This window comes from Apteryx mantelli, chromosome 7, assembly GCF_036417845.1.
Source record: "Apteryx mantelli isolate bAptMan1 chromosome 7, bAptMan1.hap1, whole genome shotgun sequence".
NCBI classification, from domain to species: domain Eukaryota; kingdom Metazoa; phylum Chordata; class Aves; order Apterygiformes; family Apterygidae; genus Apteryx; species Apteryx mantelli.
The window spans coordinates 28,596,245-28,614,405 of NC_089984.1; the positions used below are offsets into that span (position 1 = coordinate 28,596,245).

Genomic DNA, 18,161 nt, shown 5'->3' on the forward strand with positions numbered 1-18,161 from the left:
TCCTCTCAATACTGTGTTGGCACTTCAGGTGCTGTCAAGAGAAAGCATTTATAAAGAAAAAAACCTCAGCCATGACTTCCTTGCAATTGTGGCACCTTCGAATGACGAACCCGACAACCTGGGGATCAAAGGGATTTGGTGCCGAGAGCGCAGCCCCTCTCGGCTGGCGCTGTCCCTCCCGGTACCGTGCTGCAGCCTGGAGCAAGAGGCACGCTCGGAGATGGGCATGGTGCCTGTGTCGCATCCCGGCTTTGCCTTGCATTACATCACGAGGCTGTGCAACGAGCTGCGGTGTTACGCCGCACGTACCTGCGCAGGACAGGGTATGGGCTGCTCTGAATTTCCCATGCTGGTGGGGTTAAACTCAACCACCCGAGGAAAAACTCTCTCCTGCGGGCCACGCAGCTTCCTCAGCCGGGGAACCGCACAGCAGAGATTTAGCGGTGCCCAGCAGAGAATATGTAAGCTAATGCATGCTTGGCCTTTGCTTGCTTTTATTATTATTATTACTTTTTTTTTTTCTTTCTGGGGCAGTCTTGTGTCCAGGGCTCAGCAGCCCCAGACCCAGCACAGTGACACCATGCCAGTGACGGCACTGCCCACGGCTTTGCTCCTTAGGGACGAAGGATGACGGAGTTCCTCTGACTTGGAAACTTTTCTTTGAGGGTTTTTAGAGGAGAGGGTTTGCTCTCCGGATGTCAGGGGCAGCATCCCAGCCAGCAGGGACAGAGGGGTGACCAAGTCCTCCTCGCTGGCAGCACAGAAGTGGCTGGCGTTTGTACCTCTCGCCAGCTTTGCACCATGTCACCCCCGGTGCCCCCACCTGTGGGTGATGCCCTGCGGCTGCCCAGGCATCTCTGCCGCAGCGACTTCCACCCCACGGCGTTACCTGCAGCCGCATCCTGCCCGGGAGGCAGCAGGGCAGGGCATTCGGCTGCCGATCAGAAATCCACTTCCATTCCCAGCCACCTGCCTATCGGGGAGCTCACAGATTGCTGAGTGTTTGAAGAGCTGACCACTTCTTGCCTATTTGGGAATGCTTTTAAATTGTTCCAGAAACTGCTGTTTGTTGATAAATCGGGGCGATCACAGAGAAGTGTTTTAGCTAAACTGTGTAAAAGAAGGAATGAGCTGCAGTGCAGCACTGCCAGCTGTCATTGGATTTAGAAACACACATCATAGATTTTGTTGCTTTTCGGACAGCTGCGCTTATAGCCGTTCTTATAGCCATATAAAACAGTCATTCTGTCAGCAAACGTTCTGGCAGCAGCGCTGTGTTATATCTGGAGTCCTGTTCCCGGGACCGGCGTGCATGCTCCCTCCGTGCGCGTAGGTAAAGAGCCGGAGGGAGGTGTTTCTGTAGCCCTGGCGTGTGACTTGACACTGGCACACACATGGTAGTTTTGCGCCGGATAAAGAGAAAAATGCTGGATTTTGCCCACCACCCATGCAGGGAGTAGTGCTGACAGAACTTGTCTTCAGCACCCTTGGCAGTTAGGAATAGCCAGTTGCTATCCTCGTAGCGGGTTCTGGGCTGTTTTACCCCAAATCTACAGTTCCTGCTCAAGATTCTGGCTAGCTGGAGGTTAGATTTACAAACCACACTTGTTTTAGCAGCGCTTACAGAGGTCAGTCCCTATCTGCTATGATCCCCGCTGTTTGGACTTTGAAGCTAAAGCTGAAAGTCCCAGGGACCAGAATTAGATTTTAAGGAATTTCTTCAAGGGGAAATAATGCTGATTTATCAAATTTGAAACTTTTTACAGGAACAGTACTGCTTTGAATAAAACTGACTAGCTTTTATGTAACAGACCAACTTCAAATGCAGTATCTGTATATTTTATACAAATTTTGTTTGAATTCCTTCATATGAAGTGAAATGACTTTAAACAACATAGCCTAGCTACATACGGAAGCAACTCCAAGAGTAAGCTGTGAGAGTGGGAGTGATTTTTTGCTACACACAACATTTCGCACTAATCCCTTGTGCAAGCAGTGTTAGTGAGAAGTAGCAGCAAAGTAGGTTATTGCTCTCTCATGGTGGGATGAGCTGCCTCCACCAGAGGCCCTGAGGATGCAGAGTCACTGCAGAGTAGTCAGGATGCTGAAGAGCTGCACCCTTATTTTCTTTGGAGCAGTTTCCATGGCTAGATAAACTCAGTGATGTTCCTGGAAACAGCCAGCAGCCCAGCAATTTGGGATGGCCAGCAAGGTGCACATGGGCAGGAGGTGGTCATCGTCTTATTCTCTCTTGCTCTCCTCTCCGCTCTGCTCACACCTGCAGCCCTCTCCCTGCCCACCTCTACTTCCTGCGGAAACTTTGGAAGATGCTGGCTTCACCCTGGTCCAAAAGGGAAAAAGTCTTAAATCTCTAAGTTATGCAGCGCAAGAAAGCGGCTTTCTTAGCTGTAATGTGATCTTGGTTCCTTCCCAGGCACCAGGCTGGAACAGAGAGTTTGGAAATTGCCCCTATGGCCATTATCTGAGCTTTACAGCATTTTGAGATTGAACCCAGATCCCACATCTCTTCTGAAGCTCCATGTCAATTTACACTTGTTCCTAGAAACCATTACTGTCCTGTGAGCTCTTTACCATGCAGGGATTGAAAACAGAGCTCTTCTGCTGCTCATCTGAGCTCTTTTCTGTGTGAAGGCAGAGCTCAGGGCTCTTTTTTTTTTTTCTCACCATCTGAGGATTTAGCCCAATCCTGACTGTTATCCAACCTCAATACCTTTACACACTGAACCCAGTGCCTATGGCTTTTATCTGAGCCCTTGCAGCGTTTGGAAGGGGGCCATGCCCCTTGTCTGGTATCAAAAGCATTATATTAATTTGGGATTCATTCCACAAAATGAGGCTGTCAGCCAGACTCCCTAGCAATTGGATATTGAACCCAGGCCTCATGGTTGTCTTCCAAGTTATATGCCAGCTGGGAACTCAGCCCACAATCCATGGCTGCCAGCCAAGCTCCTTATTGGCGAGAGATTGACACCAAGCCCCCAGACTGCTATTTCTGTACCGTGGTGTAAAGGACTAAACCTAGCTCACGTGGTCAGCATAATCACCTCTGGATTGGCAGTGAAATAAAAAATCTAGTTAAAGACTTGAATGAATATTGAGGGTTGATGTTCAGCTGCTTAAAGACCAGGGATGATGACAACAATTCCCCTGGAACAAGGCCCCCTCAATACTCTGGGGGGAATAGCCCCAGATCCCCCATCTGTCATCCAGCTGGATATAAAATCCAGGTTCTCATTAACACACAGTGCACAGCATTTCTTTACCGGCTGGCAGTATTAAAGCCAGTTCCTCCAACTTTCAGGTATTCTTCAGATGGGATTAAACTAGATCCCTTTTCTATAGCGCTGTTAGGCTCTGCCAAAGCACTTCTTGTCACTCACAGCAGACCTCCAATACTGCACCTTGCCTTGGGAAGTGCTTACCGCGGCCTTGTGTGCATGGTGCTCCAGCAGCATTTGTTCACCAGTAGAGCAATAAGGAGGCTGAGCCAGGAAGGTAAATGCAAGCGAGGGATGATTCTGTGCACCTCCCTCCACTGCTGGAGATACCAGGAGCTTGACAAGGTAGAGGGAGCATTTCAGGTGAAATGTCTGTCTGTCTGAGGCGAGCAAACAGCTCCCTCCTGCCAGCAATTTTGCCTGGGAATTCTTAAGCATCTTTACACGGTGTGGTTTTACTGCATAGCAAAATGCTTCAGAAGACTGAATTAAAACCAAACAGCTTCCCAGCTGGGATGGTCATCATTAGAACGCAATTTCCAGCAACTGTGTGGGTTACTTGGTAGCCTAGAAAACTTTAAAATTCAATTTAAGCAGCATCTTTGAAGGAAGAGCTTAATATACAGATAGAATAAAAAAATCTTCCCATGGTCTTGTGGATCAAGCTGAATTTTATATTGTATATTGACAGTTTGGGATGTTGTTTGTCATCTGAATTAGCGGTGATGATGAAGGCTACTTCTTGGTGCTCTAACTGTGCAAATTGTGGATGGTGGGTTCTCACTTTCCTGTCCAAACCCCTACCGTGACTGGGAATGGAATCCATGGGAAGATTTCAAGCAAGTTTTGCAGGCCTGTCCCATGGGCCTGGTGTTAGCCTAACTGCCTGTTGCATATCTTCTGATTCATATTTATTTGCTAAAAAAAGCATTAAGTCCTTGCCACACACGCATGGTTTTCTGAGGACTTTCGGCCCAAGAGAGCCAGTGCAAATGGGATTCAGCTGACTATGGTGGCAGCTTGTTTGTAAATAAATTTTCAATGTGCCCACTTGCTCTTCTGTAAGTGGGAACACCTTTCTCTTGCCGTTCATTGTCCTTCCCACCCGTCTTACTCATCTCCTGTCTGAACACTCTGTTCCACCCTTTCTGCTCCCTCCCTGTCAAGCCCTCTTTGGGCTTCCGGCTGCTTCTTGCCAGGTCTTTCCCAGCCCCTTCCCTCAGCTATCTCCAGTGTGGTGCTCCATGGCCAGGGGATGCTGCTGGATTCGGTGCTGGCGTTGTTTCTGGAGCGGAGGCACAAGGAGCTGTTTGCACCAACGCTCCAGGCATTCCTCAGGATTTATGGGTAACGTAGAGTCAAACAATATCCATGATTAGTTGAAATCGTTATTCCTAGAACTGCATTTCTTTGCTTTATCAACAGAAGATTTCATCTGTTGCACATTTGCTTGGTCTCTGAACTCCCTCTCAGTTCTCTCAGCTAACCCGAGGCATTTTGGGAGCATGGGATGTGCTGCCCGCTCCGTGCTCAGCTCTCACTCTGGACACACGGTGTCCATCAGCCTCAGTGCTGGCATGCCGCATGTACGCAAGGCAGAGTGAGAAAGGAGGTATGAGGCTGACGTGGCCAACAAGGGGATGAAGGGAGAACAGGCTTTTCTTTCCTGTCCTCCTGGTTGACTTCCCAGAGTTACAAAAGCCTCAGGCACGCCGTGCCGTGCCCCACCACCCAGAAACCCCTCAGCCCACTGCTGATCTCAGCCTCCGTCTCAGCGTGCACGTGAATTTCCACTGCTCTTGCTAAACCCTGCCAAAGCAAAATTCCTAAAGTGGAATAAAAAATGTGGAAGATTTTCAAACCCAGAGATTTTTGAACTGTCCCTCTTACCAAATGGCAGTCAATACGATGTTCTTTATAAAGCCTGTATTATAATCCTTAATTCAGTAACTACCACTGGAAAGCCTTTCCAATTGTTTTAAACTACCAAAGATATTTTAATGTGCCTCAGATTTTGGGTTGGTATGCCACAGAATGAAGTGCCATCCACATTTTGGATAACTTTAAAACTTAGCCCGGTAAAAAAAGAGGAAGAAAAATGGGGAACAGTCTCACAGGCATACTTGCCCTGTGAACCCCACCAGTGTTTGTAGCCTCACACCTTCTCCTGTATTTTAAAATCCTTTGTCTCCCTCTTTACAGGGTGATGGACCCACACAAGCAGCAGAAATCTTTAATGTCTGTGCAGAGTGTCAGCCGAGGGCAATATTGCAAGCAGATCTTCCCTGACTGCCCCCCAGCTGGGACTTGTAGGGCTGTATTCGCTCTCTAGACCTGTTCAGGCCTCCACAACCCAAGATGTGAGGGGCTGACAAGGCCCAAATATCTTTTGATTTCTTTCTGTGCCAGGGCCATGGGGTGGAAGATCTCTGTCTCTGCATACTGCTCCAGTCGTCTGACTAACGTTAGTCCCAAATCCACCAAGGTAGGCACCCATCTCCACTGAAACCTGCCAGCATGGCACTGCCACTGGGTAAAATCAAAGAACATAGCTTTGCTATGTTAAGTCAAGTACATGAACATTAATAAGTGATAGAAGTCAAATCTCAGTGTCCCCATACATGTAGCCACCAGCAGTGTGCACGCCTGGTGCTTGTTCCTCCTGGATGAAGGAACCTGGAAGAATCCAGGCTCCTGCTTGCTGCTCCATACAACAGGTTGATGGTTAATTGGGAGCTCTGCCCTGGTTTTCGCATCTACATGCTCAGAGGCTGGTGTTTTATTACAATATCTAACTGTATTGTATATGGATTTCATTCAGGTTTTTTACTTTTTTCCTGCTCCCTGAGGTCAGTGGCACAAGGGTGGTGAGTCTGCATCTCTGTACCAGGCAGAGGTAGAGAAGGAGCAGGGAGAACATCTTCTAAATACAGTTCTACCTTATTAAGATTCACTCTGGTACAACAATGGCTTTTCCTATTGAAATGCTTTGTGAAAGCCTAGCCTAATGATCTGTTAATCGGAGAAAGGTCAAGTTCCTGGAGGATTTTCTGTATTTGATGAAGAAAAAAGAGTGCAATTATCCAGAATTCAAAGTGATTTTTAGCCAGCTGTTAATAATGCTGTGATTCTTCATTTTCTCATTACTTAGAAGTAGTGCGGCCATCCCTAGTTATGACAGTAAAATATTTATAACATTCCCTTTTGGCCCAGTTTGTACTTCTGGAGTGGCTGGACATTGCCCAAGGTCTTCCAAATATGCTTCTTTTTGTGCTTTAACCTCCCATGGCAGTACTCTAAGATAGCTGCCCAAGCTAAAGGAGATCAAATGGACTTGACACTTGACTGATAGCTAAAATAGGCTTGGAGGAATCTTACTCCCAGGGTGCCCAGATTAGCAATCCAGTCTGACACAGGGTTAGGCACATCAGTAGTTTTACCCCTCTTGTGGTCTTGTTGCAGTTTGCAGGTCACTTTGCGTGCTGGAAGACCACTGGAAATGTGCAGCTCTGAGACATCTGTGCATTTCTCCTAGCTCCTCCTCTGATCACTGAGATTTCCAGCTTGAAAAGCCACAGGAGAACACGAAATGCACATGGCATCTCTGTATCCAGGTGCATGGAAACAAAAGTGTCATGGGGAAAATATAACTTTGCAGTGGCAGCCCTGCACTGGGATAAACAGACAGCTTATTTTCCTTCGATAGATGCATGGAAAATCAATTCCCAGTCCACTGCAGAGAATCCTAAACATGAACAAAATCCCTCCTGGAGTACTAAAGAACTAGAACTGTTTTACACCAGTAAAAAGGTTTCATTCCTATCAGGCAAACTGCAGGTAGCACTTTTTTGCTGTCTTCATGTTGTCATTTGGGCATCTATCTTATCCTCTTTATAGGGTTATCATTTCAAGTACAGCTTTTTGCCTGGAGGTCTAAAGTAAATGAGTATTAAGTAACTGTATCTGTCTCTAATCCACTAATCACCCAGAAAACCAGCTAATGTGCCTGAACCAGTGGGATGAATACATTAGATTAATCTAACTCAGATATTTTTCAATGAAACATCCAGTAATATTTAGAGAAAGGTTGTAAAAGGATTAGGAACTTCTTTTCCGCCTTTCTCCTTTCTTCTCCTTTTCGTGACGTTGCTGCATTCCATTAAATGTTAACTATTCAGTTAACATATTTCATTAACCCTCCTAAAACATTGCTTTAAAAACAACTTTACTCTTCTCAGACCTGGCTCTGCAGACCTGCAGAGGAGAGAGCCAGGCTCCCTGCCGTCCCCTTGCTGGGCACACCCGGCTACAGAGCTGCAGCCCGTCCTGCCTATCGCGAATGCGGAGAGCAGTGTATTCCCCTCTCTTTGCTGTAGGCCTCCACATGTTGGCAGGCGTATTTGTCCCCTTGCTCCTTGCCTTCCTCCTTTCCCTCTGTCTTCTCCTGCCTAAACCACCAGTTCTCCAGTCTCCCCTCATCTGTCTTGTTTTCTAGTGCTCTATTCAGTCCACAACTCTCGTATAGGATCTCTCTTGAGGTGTTTTGCCTAAAACCGGACATTTCTCTCTGGCTGGAGATTTACCCCTGGATCACAGCAGAAAGATCACCTTGTGCCTTTACAGACAGGACTGCTGTCTGTAAATATCTCTGTGACATTTACTTTTCCCAGGACACTGATGTTAGCACCTCTGGGCTCTCTTTTGCAAAACTGTAAGTTGGCCAGTCTTTCCTGTCCTGTTTTCATATATTGATCATTCCCATTTTGGAGCAATATCTTCTTTGTTCTTCTTCTTCTTTTTAAATTATGTCTTCCTTTTCAGACCTTTTCTCCAGTTTTCAGTATCATTCTGAGTTTTCTCCTGTCCTCCATTTTACTAGCACCTTAGTGCCAATGCAAGTCTGATGTATGCATCCTCCGTTCTTTTATGCTCTGCTTTACTGTAAATGTGTAAAAAGACCCAGAGCAGGCTGCACAGACTTCTCTCAGTTCCTTCAGCTTAAGAGCAAATTGCTAGTAACTGCTCTCAGCATGCATAATTTTTACTGCAGTTCAGTCTAGATCATGGTTCCCTCACTTGCTGAAGAGAACGTCACATGAAATTGAGGCAAAAGCCTTAGAAATCATCAAGGTGTAAGGCCTAAAGTACTACTTTGCTGTCCACAAGCCCTGCTCTCCTGTCATGAGATTGCTTCAGTGTGATTTGTTCTTGACACATTCCTGTGGCTGTTGATCATCTCCTTATATTTTGTAAGTGCTGACAAGCAGCCTGATTATTTGTCCAAGTATTTTTCTGGGACCCGAAGTTAGTCTGCCTACTCTGTATTTCCCCATTGCCTCCTTCTCCTCTTTTGAAAGACAAGCACTCAGTCTGCCTTTCTAGCCCTCTGGAACCTCCCCATCCCCGATGACTCCTCAAAGCCAAGTGGTTGTATCCCCGAGGCTGCTTCAGGAAGCTTGCTGAGTGTCCTGGGATGCAGTTCAGCAGGCAGGGGTGATTGAAAACATCACAGTTATCTAATTACTCTCTAACCAAATCATCTCTTGCTTTAGCATGAGTTCTTATTCTATTAACACTGGCATTAGCCTTGCCAGATATTTGATTGCTTTTGAATTTTTAGGCAAGATTGAAGCAAAAAAAGCATTAAGTGTTTTGTCTCTCCCAGCAGCACCCTTTGATAGTTTTGCTCCTCGCTGAACAGAGAATCAACTCTTTCTTTGGTCCCTACTTCTGCTGCTGGTCATGGCCCCGCTGGTCGTGCAAGGCTCCAGCACACCAGAAGCCCACAGAGGAGATGCTGGTGATGACCCTGCTGCTGCCACAGTCACACTTTGGGGAGCCTTGGGGCCAGTGGATGGGGTACAAATCCAACAAAGACCCTGCCCCCCAGGAGGGCCACCCCAGCAGCAGAGCTCAGGTGTGCTGGGCAGGGGGCCATTGCCAGGTGGGGAGCCCTGTGCTCTCCCCAAGCACGAGGGGTGGTCCAGGGGACATCCCCACCATGCTAGCCTCCTGCAGCTGGAGGCAAACCATTGCGTGGTCACCCCGCAGCAGTGCCACCTCCTCACACCACTCTTGCAGAGCTCACAAGCCTGACAAAATAAATGAAGGACAAGGCTCTTATGGAAAACTGGTATTCAAGTCAGAGCTATACAGCTTGGATATAAATCCCAGGTCCAGGAAGTTCTCTTTGTGGAGAGAAGAGCAGAGGTTACCAGGGTGTGTGCTGCATGCCTTGGAGTGGAGGTTCTGTTTGATTATTGTTGGTTTTTGATTATTATTGCACGTGGGGCTCTGGGAGCTGAAAGCAGGTTCTCACAGCGCACCAGAAGAGGTGGCCATGCACAGCTCACCAGGTGCCAGGGCAGGTGGTGCCTCCTACACTGCTGTAGATTTACTCCTCTTCTCCCCAACCTGCCCCAGGTAGACAGCACTGCAGAGATCCGGTCTGGAGGAGCCACAAGGTAGGATAAGCACATGAAAAGCTGAACTTTCCTTGCCAAGAGCAGATGAAAAGAGATGTTATAAAGTCGCTTGTCTCTGGTAAGGTGGCCCTAGCTCTGACACAGTGGTGGAGTGTGTCCAGGTTTCAGGCTGGAGCAGAGTTTAGCCCACACCTGGAATCCTATCTCAGTTTCAAAGGTCAGGCGCATTTCTGCGGTTACAGGTGTCAAAGGGATGGCATTTGAACCTGGCTCAACCTGCACAGAAGCTGAGGTCTGATGGACAGGTTCTTTTGAACCTCCATGGAACTTGCTTTCATTTGAATTACAAGCTGTTTTTTGTTTCTTCCCAGCCAGGTCTCTAGACAAACTCTATAACTTTGCTGACTGCTCTGGCCTTCACCTGATCTTTGCACTGAATGCTCTGCGCAGAAATCCCAATAACTCCTGGAACAGCTCCAATGCACTCAGCTTGCTGAAGTACAGTGCCAGCAAGAAATACAACATCTCCTGGGAGCTGGGCAATGGTGAGTGTGGGAACTAGAGAGCCACAGGAATGTAACTCACTCTAGTAGAAAGGTATTCCCTTTTGGGAAAGAGTATTTGCAGATCCCAGGATATTTTGCCAGTGTAGTTTCAGAGGATTTTAAAGGTCCCTTTTAGAAGGAAGCACAGCCTCTAAGGCCCACCTAGCGTGTGGTAGCACTTCGGCTGGATGTCTCGTTGGTTGTTATTAAACACATGAAATGCTTCTGCCTGCCTGGGTGCTGGGCACAGGTGATTCTGGGGTAGGCTGACCAGCAGCTGCATCGTCTCATACAGCAGCTGCAAAGCCTGGGGACATGGTGGACCACATGGAGGACGGAGGATGATGCCAAGGTGCAGGTTCCTCACCCAGGCCACAGCAAAAGGGGGCAAAGGGAGGAGGTGCCGTCTCGCCACCCCAGCCCCGGTTCAGGCGCTGCTCTGCAGATGGAGCACCATGCTGGCAATGGAAAGGGAGTGATGGCCCTCATCCATTCCTCAACGGCTCCCTTCTGCTCCTCCGCAGAGCAGCCAGACAGCTCACTGCTGAGCTCAAGCTGTGCGACAGCATGTGAGCTGTGTGCCTCTCTCCGGAAGTGGGGATGGAGGAGCTGAGCTGGCAAGCCTCGCTTGTCTATTTTTATTTTCCCAGAGCCCAATAACTATCGGACTCTGATTGGCCGTTCAGTGAACGGCAGCCAGCTGGGAAAGGACTACATCCAGCTGAGAAGCCTGCTGCAGCTTATCCGCACTTATTCCAGAGCAAACCTCTATGGGCCAAACATCGGGAGGCCCAGAAAAAATGTCATCGCTCTCCTGGAAGGGTAAGTAATGTTACTTTGATCAAGAAAAGATGAGGGAACAGAAATATCTCCTGAAACTGATGCCCATCCCAGAAGGTCGACTTGATCTTTGCCTGGCTCTTCACTGTTCAACATCCATCCCTGCCATGGGTACCACAAGAATGAGGCTGTGTGCGCGTCAGTCAACTAAGTACCGGGGTCTGAGCTTGGGAATGTGATCATCTGTGCTGCTAAACTTTTGCAGAGGTCCCTGGTGTCGGTTTGGGCTTGGCCAACTAACGCTCCCCCAAGCATATCCAGAGTTTCCCAATAGGCAGATGGGAAGTGGCCACCTTGTTGGGCTGTGAAGATAACTCAGTGGTGTGGGTGCAGGCTGTTGCATGCCTGTTGGCTTCAGGGGGCCAGGAGGTGGGTCCTGGCACCATTTACTAGCACTGATGTGTCTGAGTCCTTCATCAGTGGCAACAGTCTAAGGTGGAGGGGAGCAATGGCGCATGTGCACTGGGAGAAGAGTAGGAAAGTAGAGGTGAATACTTCGCTTTTGGGCTGTAACACCCTCCATACTGTTGCCTTAAAGCAGGAGCTTTATAGGGAGAAGATTTTCTTTCCATATATGTTAATAGAGTATATCATATGCTGAGGTTCCTCTCACATGGCAGCAAAACAAGTAACAATAATAATTAGGGAGCTGCAAAAAGCAGGTACACTCATTCCCTTCGGAGTGGGAGCTGCGAGCGTCTGGACAAACTGCTTTGGTGTTCCCATTTGATAGCTTCTTCTCCCCATGCCTTTCTTACCAGTGTGGAGAGAGAGATCATAGCTCCTTCTTTCACAGGCCAAGCACACTGTTCCCTCCTAGTTGGGACAAGCATTATGGATGAGGGGACAATGTATGGTACAGAGCCATTGTCATAGTGCTATTGCTAATGATGGCTCCCATTGATTCCGACTGAGCTGCATAAAACAATTTTTCCATTTATGGCACAAAGATTTAAATATTTTTCACCACTAGAGTTTATGACCTGTCTGGGAAATGCCCTTTTCTCTCCTCTTTCTGTCTCTCAAGGGAACGTTTGGCTAGCATGATGTTACTTAGTACCTTTTAATGGTGTGATGTTGCTCCAGCCAAGGCATCTCAGAATCAAAATACTGACCCTCTGGGTTTTAGCTTGTTGGTTTATTTGTCCAGCCCCTTGGCTGAAAAATGGTATGCAGGAATTGACAGATATGCTGGAAGGTGGGTTTACTTTTTGTATGCTTAAAGTAATGGGTAGGAGAATTGGTAGGTCTAGAGTTTGGGGAGGCCAGAGGGAAGAGCCTGGAGAAGGGATCATGACAGTGATGGAGTGGGACACTTGGAGGTGACACAGGACAGCTACGGGAACAAGTGAGGTGTGGGAGCCTGCTGACAACAGGAATTCAGACTGTGCGGGCTCGAATACTGTCCAACAGAGGGGAAATTCCCTGCAGGACTGTAAACAGAAACTCCAGTGCACAGGGCTGGGCAGGGGGAGGTGTGGAAGGGACTCTGCTGGGAGCAAAGCTGGGTCTAGCATTCATTAACATCTGCATGAATGATCTGGCAGAAACAATAAACAGCACACTGATGCCGTCCCTGGGGAGGCAGGGAGAGAGCAAGGGCCAGATTCTCGGCTCCGTTGCAACAGCACAAAGAGACCATAAAGTGGGTTTAACCAGCTGCAACACCAGGATCCCTCACACTGACAAAAGGTGGGGGGAACAAGCTCTACACTGACAGCAAGGCTGTCATCTGTGTCGCCAATGTCACGCGCAGTCCCTGTGAAGAGCACATTTCTAGCTGCAGCTTATGGGTTGGTAAGGTACAGTGGATGCGGCTTACGTTGAGTTACAAAACGTTGTAGTAGCCTTGATCAGCAGGAAATGTATTAGCGCCAGAGGAGCGGGCTGAGTAAGGAAAACAACAGGGATGAGAGCCAAGAAGCTCTCAGAGAAAGAGAAGTCCTACTTCTGCATTTGCCCTTCGCATGTCGAAGAGATGCCCAGAGAACAGGAGGGAAGAGCTGAATTGTCACGGCCATGGGTGGTCTGGTGGCTCCAAGTTTCTGAAGCTGCACTTCGATTGACATATGACCCCTGAAGTGAGACTGGAGTATACAGTCTGACAGAAAGGATAACAGAAATACTATTTCGAATGAAAGGGACAGTAGATCAGAGCTATGGCTTTGAACAGCCGTGCAGACAGGCTGGTGGGAGCTCTCCAGGCTCCCATGCCAGTTTGAAGGTAGTTTTGAGAGAGTTGTAATGAGCCTGCATGTTCTCCAAGCTCTGTGCTGTTTACCAACAGCCATCATTGCCTGCCAAGGTGATGCTGTCCCACATGTGCTACAGGTGATTTCTCCCTCCTTTGGAGGCACCTCGTGTCACCAGGCACATCTGCACTCCAAGTCCTGGAGTTCGTAGCTCATGGTGAGTGGCACATGCTCCCACGACCTAACAGGCCACAGGTTCCTGTGAGAAATGAGCTGTTTTTCTTCCCCCGTAAAGATGATGTTATTACCAGGCAAGGTGTAAAGATGAGGAATAAGTCTGATTAAATCAAGACGAAGGGTTAAACATTCATTTACAGTATTTGGAAACAGAGTCAGGAAAGGACAAAGAAATAAAACATAGTGCCTAAGCTACTTTACAGCATGAGCTTTATTCCCAGCAGCTCCCTGAGGTCTCTTCAGTATTCTCAGCTAGTGCTACTGAGAGCTGTCTGCCTTTTTCCAGCAGCATCGCCAAACTGGTCAGTGATAAGACACTTAGAAGCGCCTGGGGCTTTCACAGCCAGGACATGCCTTCTGAGATCCTGGATGAGCCCCACAAAATCAGCAGACAGGAGAGGGTAGAAGGAATTTAGGAAAACACTCTTAACAGCAAGCCTGCTCTCTGCGTGGCTAGTGTGCTACAAGTAGTTTATGTAGAGCTTGCAGTAGGATGAAGGCAGTGGAGTGTAGTGCAAACACAAATGGACACAACAGCCTCCTGTTGCCTCCTGGCTTTGGCGCATCTGTGCCTTCCCCATGTATGCAGACTCTGACTTAGGCTGAGGCTGACATAGGGGAGGAAGGTCTGTAGACAACTAGGTATAACTTGAGGCGGACGTGAGACTCAAGTTGTGTCAGAGGCTGAACTGGGTCCTATCCAGTCCCTGCACCAAGGAGTTGAAAACATCAAAAAGCTTTAAAATGACCTTTTCCTGCTCCCCAGTCTCCTAAGCAAGCTCACTGCTGCTCAGGAGTTGTCCTGGGTGAAGTCTAAGCACTTTCTGGTGACACCCTTGTTGCAGAGGTAGGATACCTTGAGGGCAGGATGGTTGCACCCACCTCGGGTATCCTGAAGCTGGAGGATGAGATCAGCAGTAAAGGCTCTCTCACCTGTGGCATGCTCTATGATCACTCACAGCCCTCTGCCCACCATGGCACAGCTTGGCCTTCTCCGCCTGCAGACAGCCCTGCCTGAAACACCACATCAGGGGCTTTGCACACCCTTAGCTGCACAGTTATTTCTTCCAAGCTCTTGTATTGCCCTGCACAGTGAAATGGTTCAGAGCAGCCGTAGATCATATCAAAGTTGTGTCGCTAGTTAGTCCCGGAGACCAGAGCAGAACCGCTACTGTTGATGTGTGGACAGGTTCTGTGGAGATGTAGCGTTGCTCCAATGGCTGTGGCCTGCTGTGTGGGAGGCTAGAAATGGTGTCTTGTGAACGCACAGGTGCAAGAGGGAGTTTCTCCAGACACAACCAACAGTCGAGTTTGATGAGGTGTTAATTAGACCATTCATGCAGCCTGAGCTGTTGGAGAGCAGACCATGTTAGCTACCTACTGTGTCTGCGGGTACAAGAATCCCAGAACTGTGCAGAATTATTTGCTTGGGGAAAAAATTGTGGGATTCTAAGGAATTAACATAGATTTTAACAGCAGATCAAGAATCAGCCACAAATGTTAATACATTGCTGAATCACAGAGTCAGTGCTATAAGAGAAGAAACACGAGGGAAAGCTATTAGGAAGGAGAGATGCTAACATGTGTGGAAGCTCGCAACATTTGGTACAAAACTTAGGCTGACATGTCCGGGAAGATTTGGCTAGGGACTCTCATCATCTATTGTTCCGTGGCCAGTGTGGCCTAGTTTTTGCCATTGGACACTAACAAGTGTCGAGGTGTTACCTCTGCTGCAGCTGGAGCTGCAGTGCCAGGAGGATAAGGGCTGGCAGGCACTTGTGTCTGCACTAGCCTGGCAGTTGTTGATGCTTCACAGGCACTTTGGGTCCTGGGCCCCGTTGAAGTCACAAATCAGAGTAGCGAAGGGGTCTTCTTGTCAGGGGCCAAAGCCTTTCCCCCATCTCTTCATGCTCCACTTCTCAGCCAGCTGACTCAAGGTCAGGCCTGGGTGCTGGGGGGAGCTGTGGGCTCACTGGGACTCACAGCACATACCTGGATGCCACAGCATCCCGTCTGCTCATTCACTCCCCATGCTCCTTCCCAGAGATTTACTGTACCAGCAATCCTGGCTTCAGTAAAGCACCAGAGGCACATAATAATGAGCACAAAACAAACAGTAAATGGGTATGTCCAGTCTGTGACATCCCTTCAAGACTTTATGAAGCCTATCCTCCACCGGAAGCCCTCAGAGGGCTTCTCCTGCACCCACCTTCATGTCCTGACTCCCCTCTGTTGTCTTGGCTTTGTTTTCCCCTTGTCACCATCCTGAGTCCATCAGATGGTCATGAAGCACCATGGCCAGAGCTTCAATGAAATACTGGCATTCAGTGCATGCCACCAGACCTGCTGCTCCCCTGGTTTTCTGTCTCTGCCCTCTCTCTTTCCATCCTCCTTGGCTCTTTCTTGCTGCTGCTCTCACCACTGCATGTCCACCCTCTGGTCACAGAGTCACAGCACATGGCTGGGTGGGAGCAGCAGATGAGGATGCTCAGACACAAGAGGCCCCATTTGACAAGATACAAGATTCTCTCATCCCTTCTTTATGATAGGGCTGGACATGACTAACATCTATCCTGGGTACTTCGTGCCTTCATTCACCTTCTGACTTTGTGCACTGCAGCAGTTGCCAGGCTTGGGGGAGGATCCAGGCTACTCCATCTTAATCTTAGCCCAGGCAAACCAAAGGAGAACTGGCACCTGGGATGGCAGATGATGGATCCATAGTGTCTTAAGCCCATTCTGCTCCACAGCCTGAGACTGGTGTCTGTGAGCACTGCATCCCCTATGAGAGGATCTTCCATTGCCCTCAGGGAGAGATGTTGCCCAGCATAATGCTTCTCCTGCAGAGACAGCCTGTGGCTGAGCTACAGAGGGTTACAGGACACACGAGCAGGGCATGTGGTACGGGACAACAGCCAGCCTGGCAAGGAGGCCCTAGCAGGCATGCTCAGTGTGAGGATGGAGATCTGGAGAGATGCAGCAGAGACCTGGGCTGTGGGGCTGATCCCTTCCTTGCAGGGAAGCTGGGTTCAGTCTTGGGGAAATCAGAGCTTGCTTATTAAGACTTCATGATTTTAGTGCCTCCTACTCTTGGTGTGTGGTGTCTGTGGAGAGCCAATCACCCGTCTGAGTCACTTCTTGATCCTTTTGATGATGGTGTAATTCCGTGGTGCTCTGACAGAAGCTGATAAAGGTGAGGAAACACATTTGTAAGTCGTGATGAAGCCCTGCCTGCCTAGCGTGGACATGGCAGATGAAGGATGCAGGATCGGGAGGGAGCCCAGAGACGATATGTAGATTACCTGTGGGCAGCCCGAGTGGGGACAGGTTAAAACCTGTCCTGGGCCCTGCTCCATGCATTCACACAGCAACTCTAGGCAGTTTGTGGCTTGGACTGATGATCTCCATATTTTGCAAGAAACCGAAGCCCAGGTATGTGGTCGATGGAAGAGTTAGCTGATTGCTCATGAAACAGAGCACAGACTGCATGCTTGGGATCCAGCACAGCCAGAGGCCAAAGCAAAATCAAGGTGGCATGAGAGGGAGAGCGGGAGAGTGTTTTGTAATATGCGAGAGTGTTTTGTAATATTTTTATGATGACTGTCCGTGCTTTGTGTCTGTGCTGTCGTGAGGGCAAGCCGGGTGGCAGCTTCCCTGATTGAGAGGCAAAGAGGACTGCGGCTGTCTGAGCAGGTCAGCACAAATCAGTCAGGCCAGGCATTCCTGTTTATCTATGACCTCTTCTGGAGTAGCAGTCAAAGGCAGTGTGTGGATGGAGCTTGTCTGTTTAAATTCAAGTAGCAAAGAGAAACAGAGACTCTTAGAAGAGCTTGGAGTAGGTGAAATGCATCAGAGGTAAAGACTTTGGGTGAAAATAACTTCCATTTTCAGGAAGAAATGTAGATATTTGGTCTATTCTCTTGCTGGCAAGGGCTTCTGCCCTCTCTAACACAGAGGACCCATAAGTACTGCATTTTTTAGAAGCTCTGTTGTGGCTGTGTCTGAACTTTCCTGAAAAAAGTATGCTCTTGTTATATTGGCCTAAGTGATGCCACAGAGACAGGCACATCTCAGAGTCAGTGAACCCAGAAGACTCACCCTTATGCAAGGCTACAGCAAGGGTTGTGGCACAGGCTGTACAGGGATACTATGAATAGGTCTAGAACAAGAATACTGTGCAAAATATCAAGCCACAAGGCAAGTAACATTAAACTAAGGATATAAAGGGAGAAGGTCATTGCAGCATAAACTCAAACTAAGGTAGCATTGAACCTATGAATGAATACATTCATAAATATATTGGAATGAGAAGTGAAAAGTGTGGTAAGGTATTTGGTAGTTGCTTATATAGCAGGCTCAAGGATCTGAAGAATAAACAGAGAATCTAGTTATCGGTCTTTCAGGAGGAAAGGGTTAACAGTTGTCATTAGAGAAACTTGATCTGGATGTCTGGAATGCCAAAATCACTGTCACCTGTATAGGAAGAGCAAAACAGGTAAAAGAACACACCAATGAGATTATACCACTGTATAGTTCATGGTGTACCTTCATCCTGATTGCTATCTACAAGCCTGGTCATTTCATCTCAGAAGAGGTATAATAGAACTGGGAAAGTTACAGAGAGAGGAGCCAAGGATGTGCAAGAGATATGTGATGTCTTCTACATGAGAAAAGATTAAATAG

The 18,161-nt window shown here is 48.2% G+C and overlaps 1 protein-coding gene across 1 annotated transcript in view; it reads left to right on the forward strand.

Moving 5' to 3' along the window:
• The window catches only part of HPSE2 (heparanase 2 (inactive)), a 129,633-nt gene that overhangs the window by 70,244 nt on the left and 41,228 nt on the right, over positions 1 to 18,161 (forward strand). Inside the window, exons 4-5 of the mRNA XM_067300111.1 lie at positions 10,036 to 10,209; positions 10,860 to 11,031. Of these exons, the coding sequence (XP_067156212.1) occupies positions 10,036 to 10,209; positions 10,860 to 11,031 (346 nt within the window). The remainder of the gene's footprint in view (positions 1 to 10,035; positions 10,210 to 10,859; positions 11,032 to 18,161) is intronic.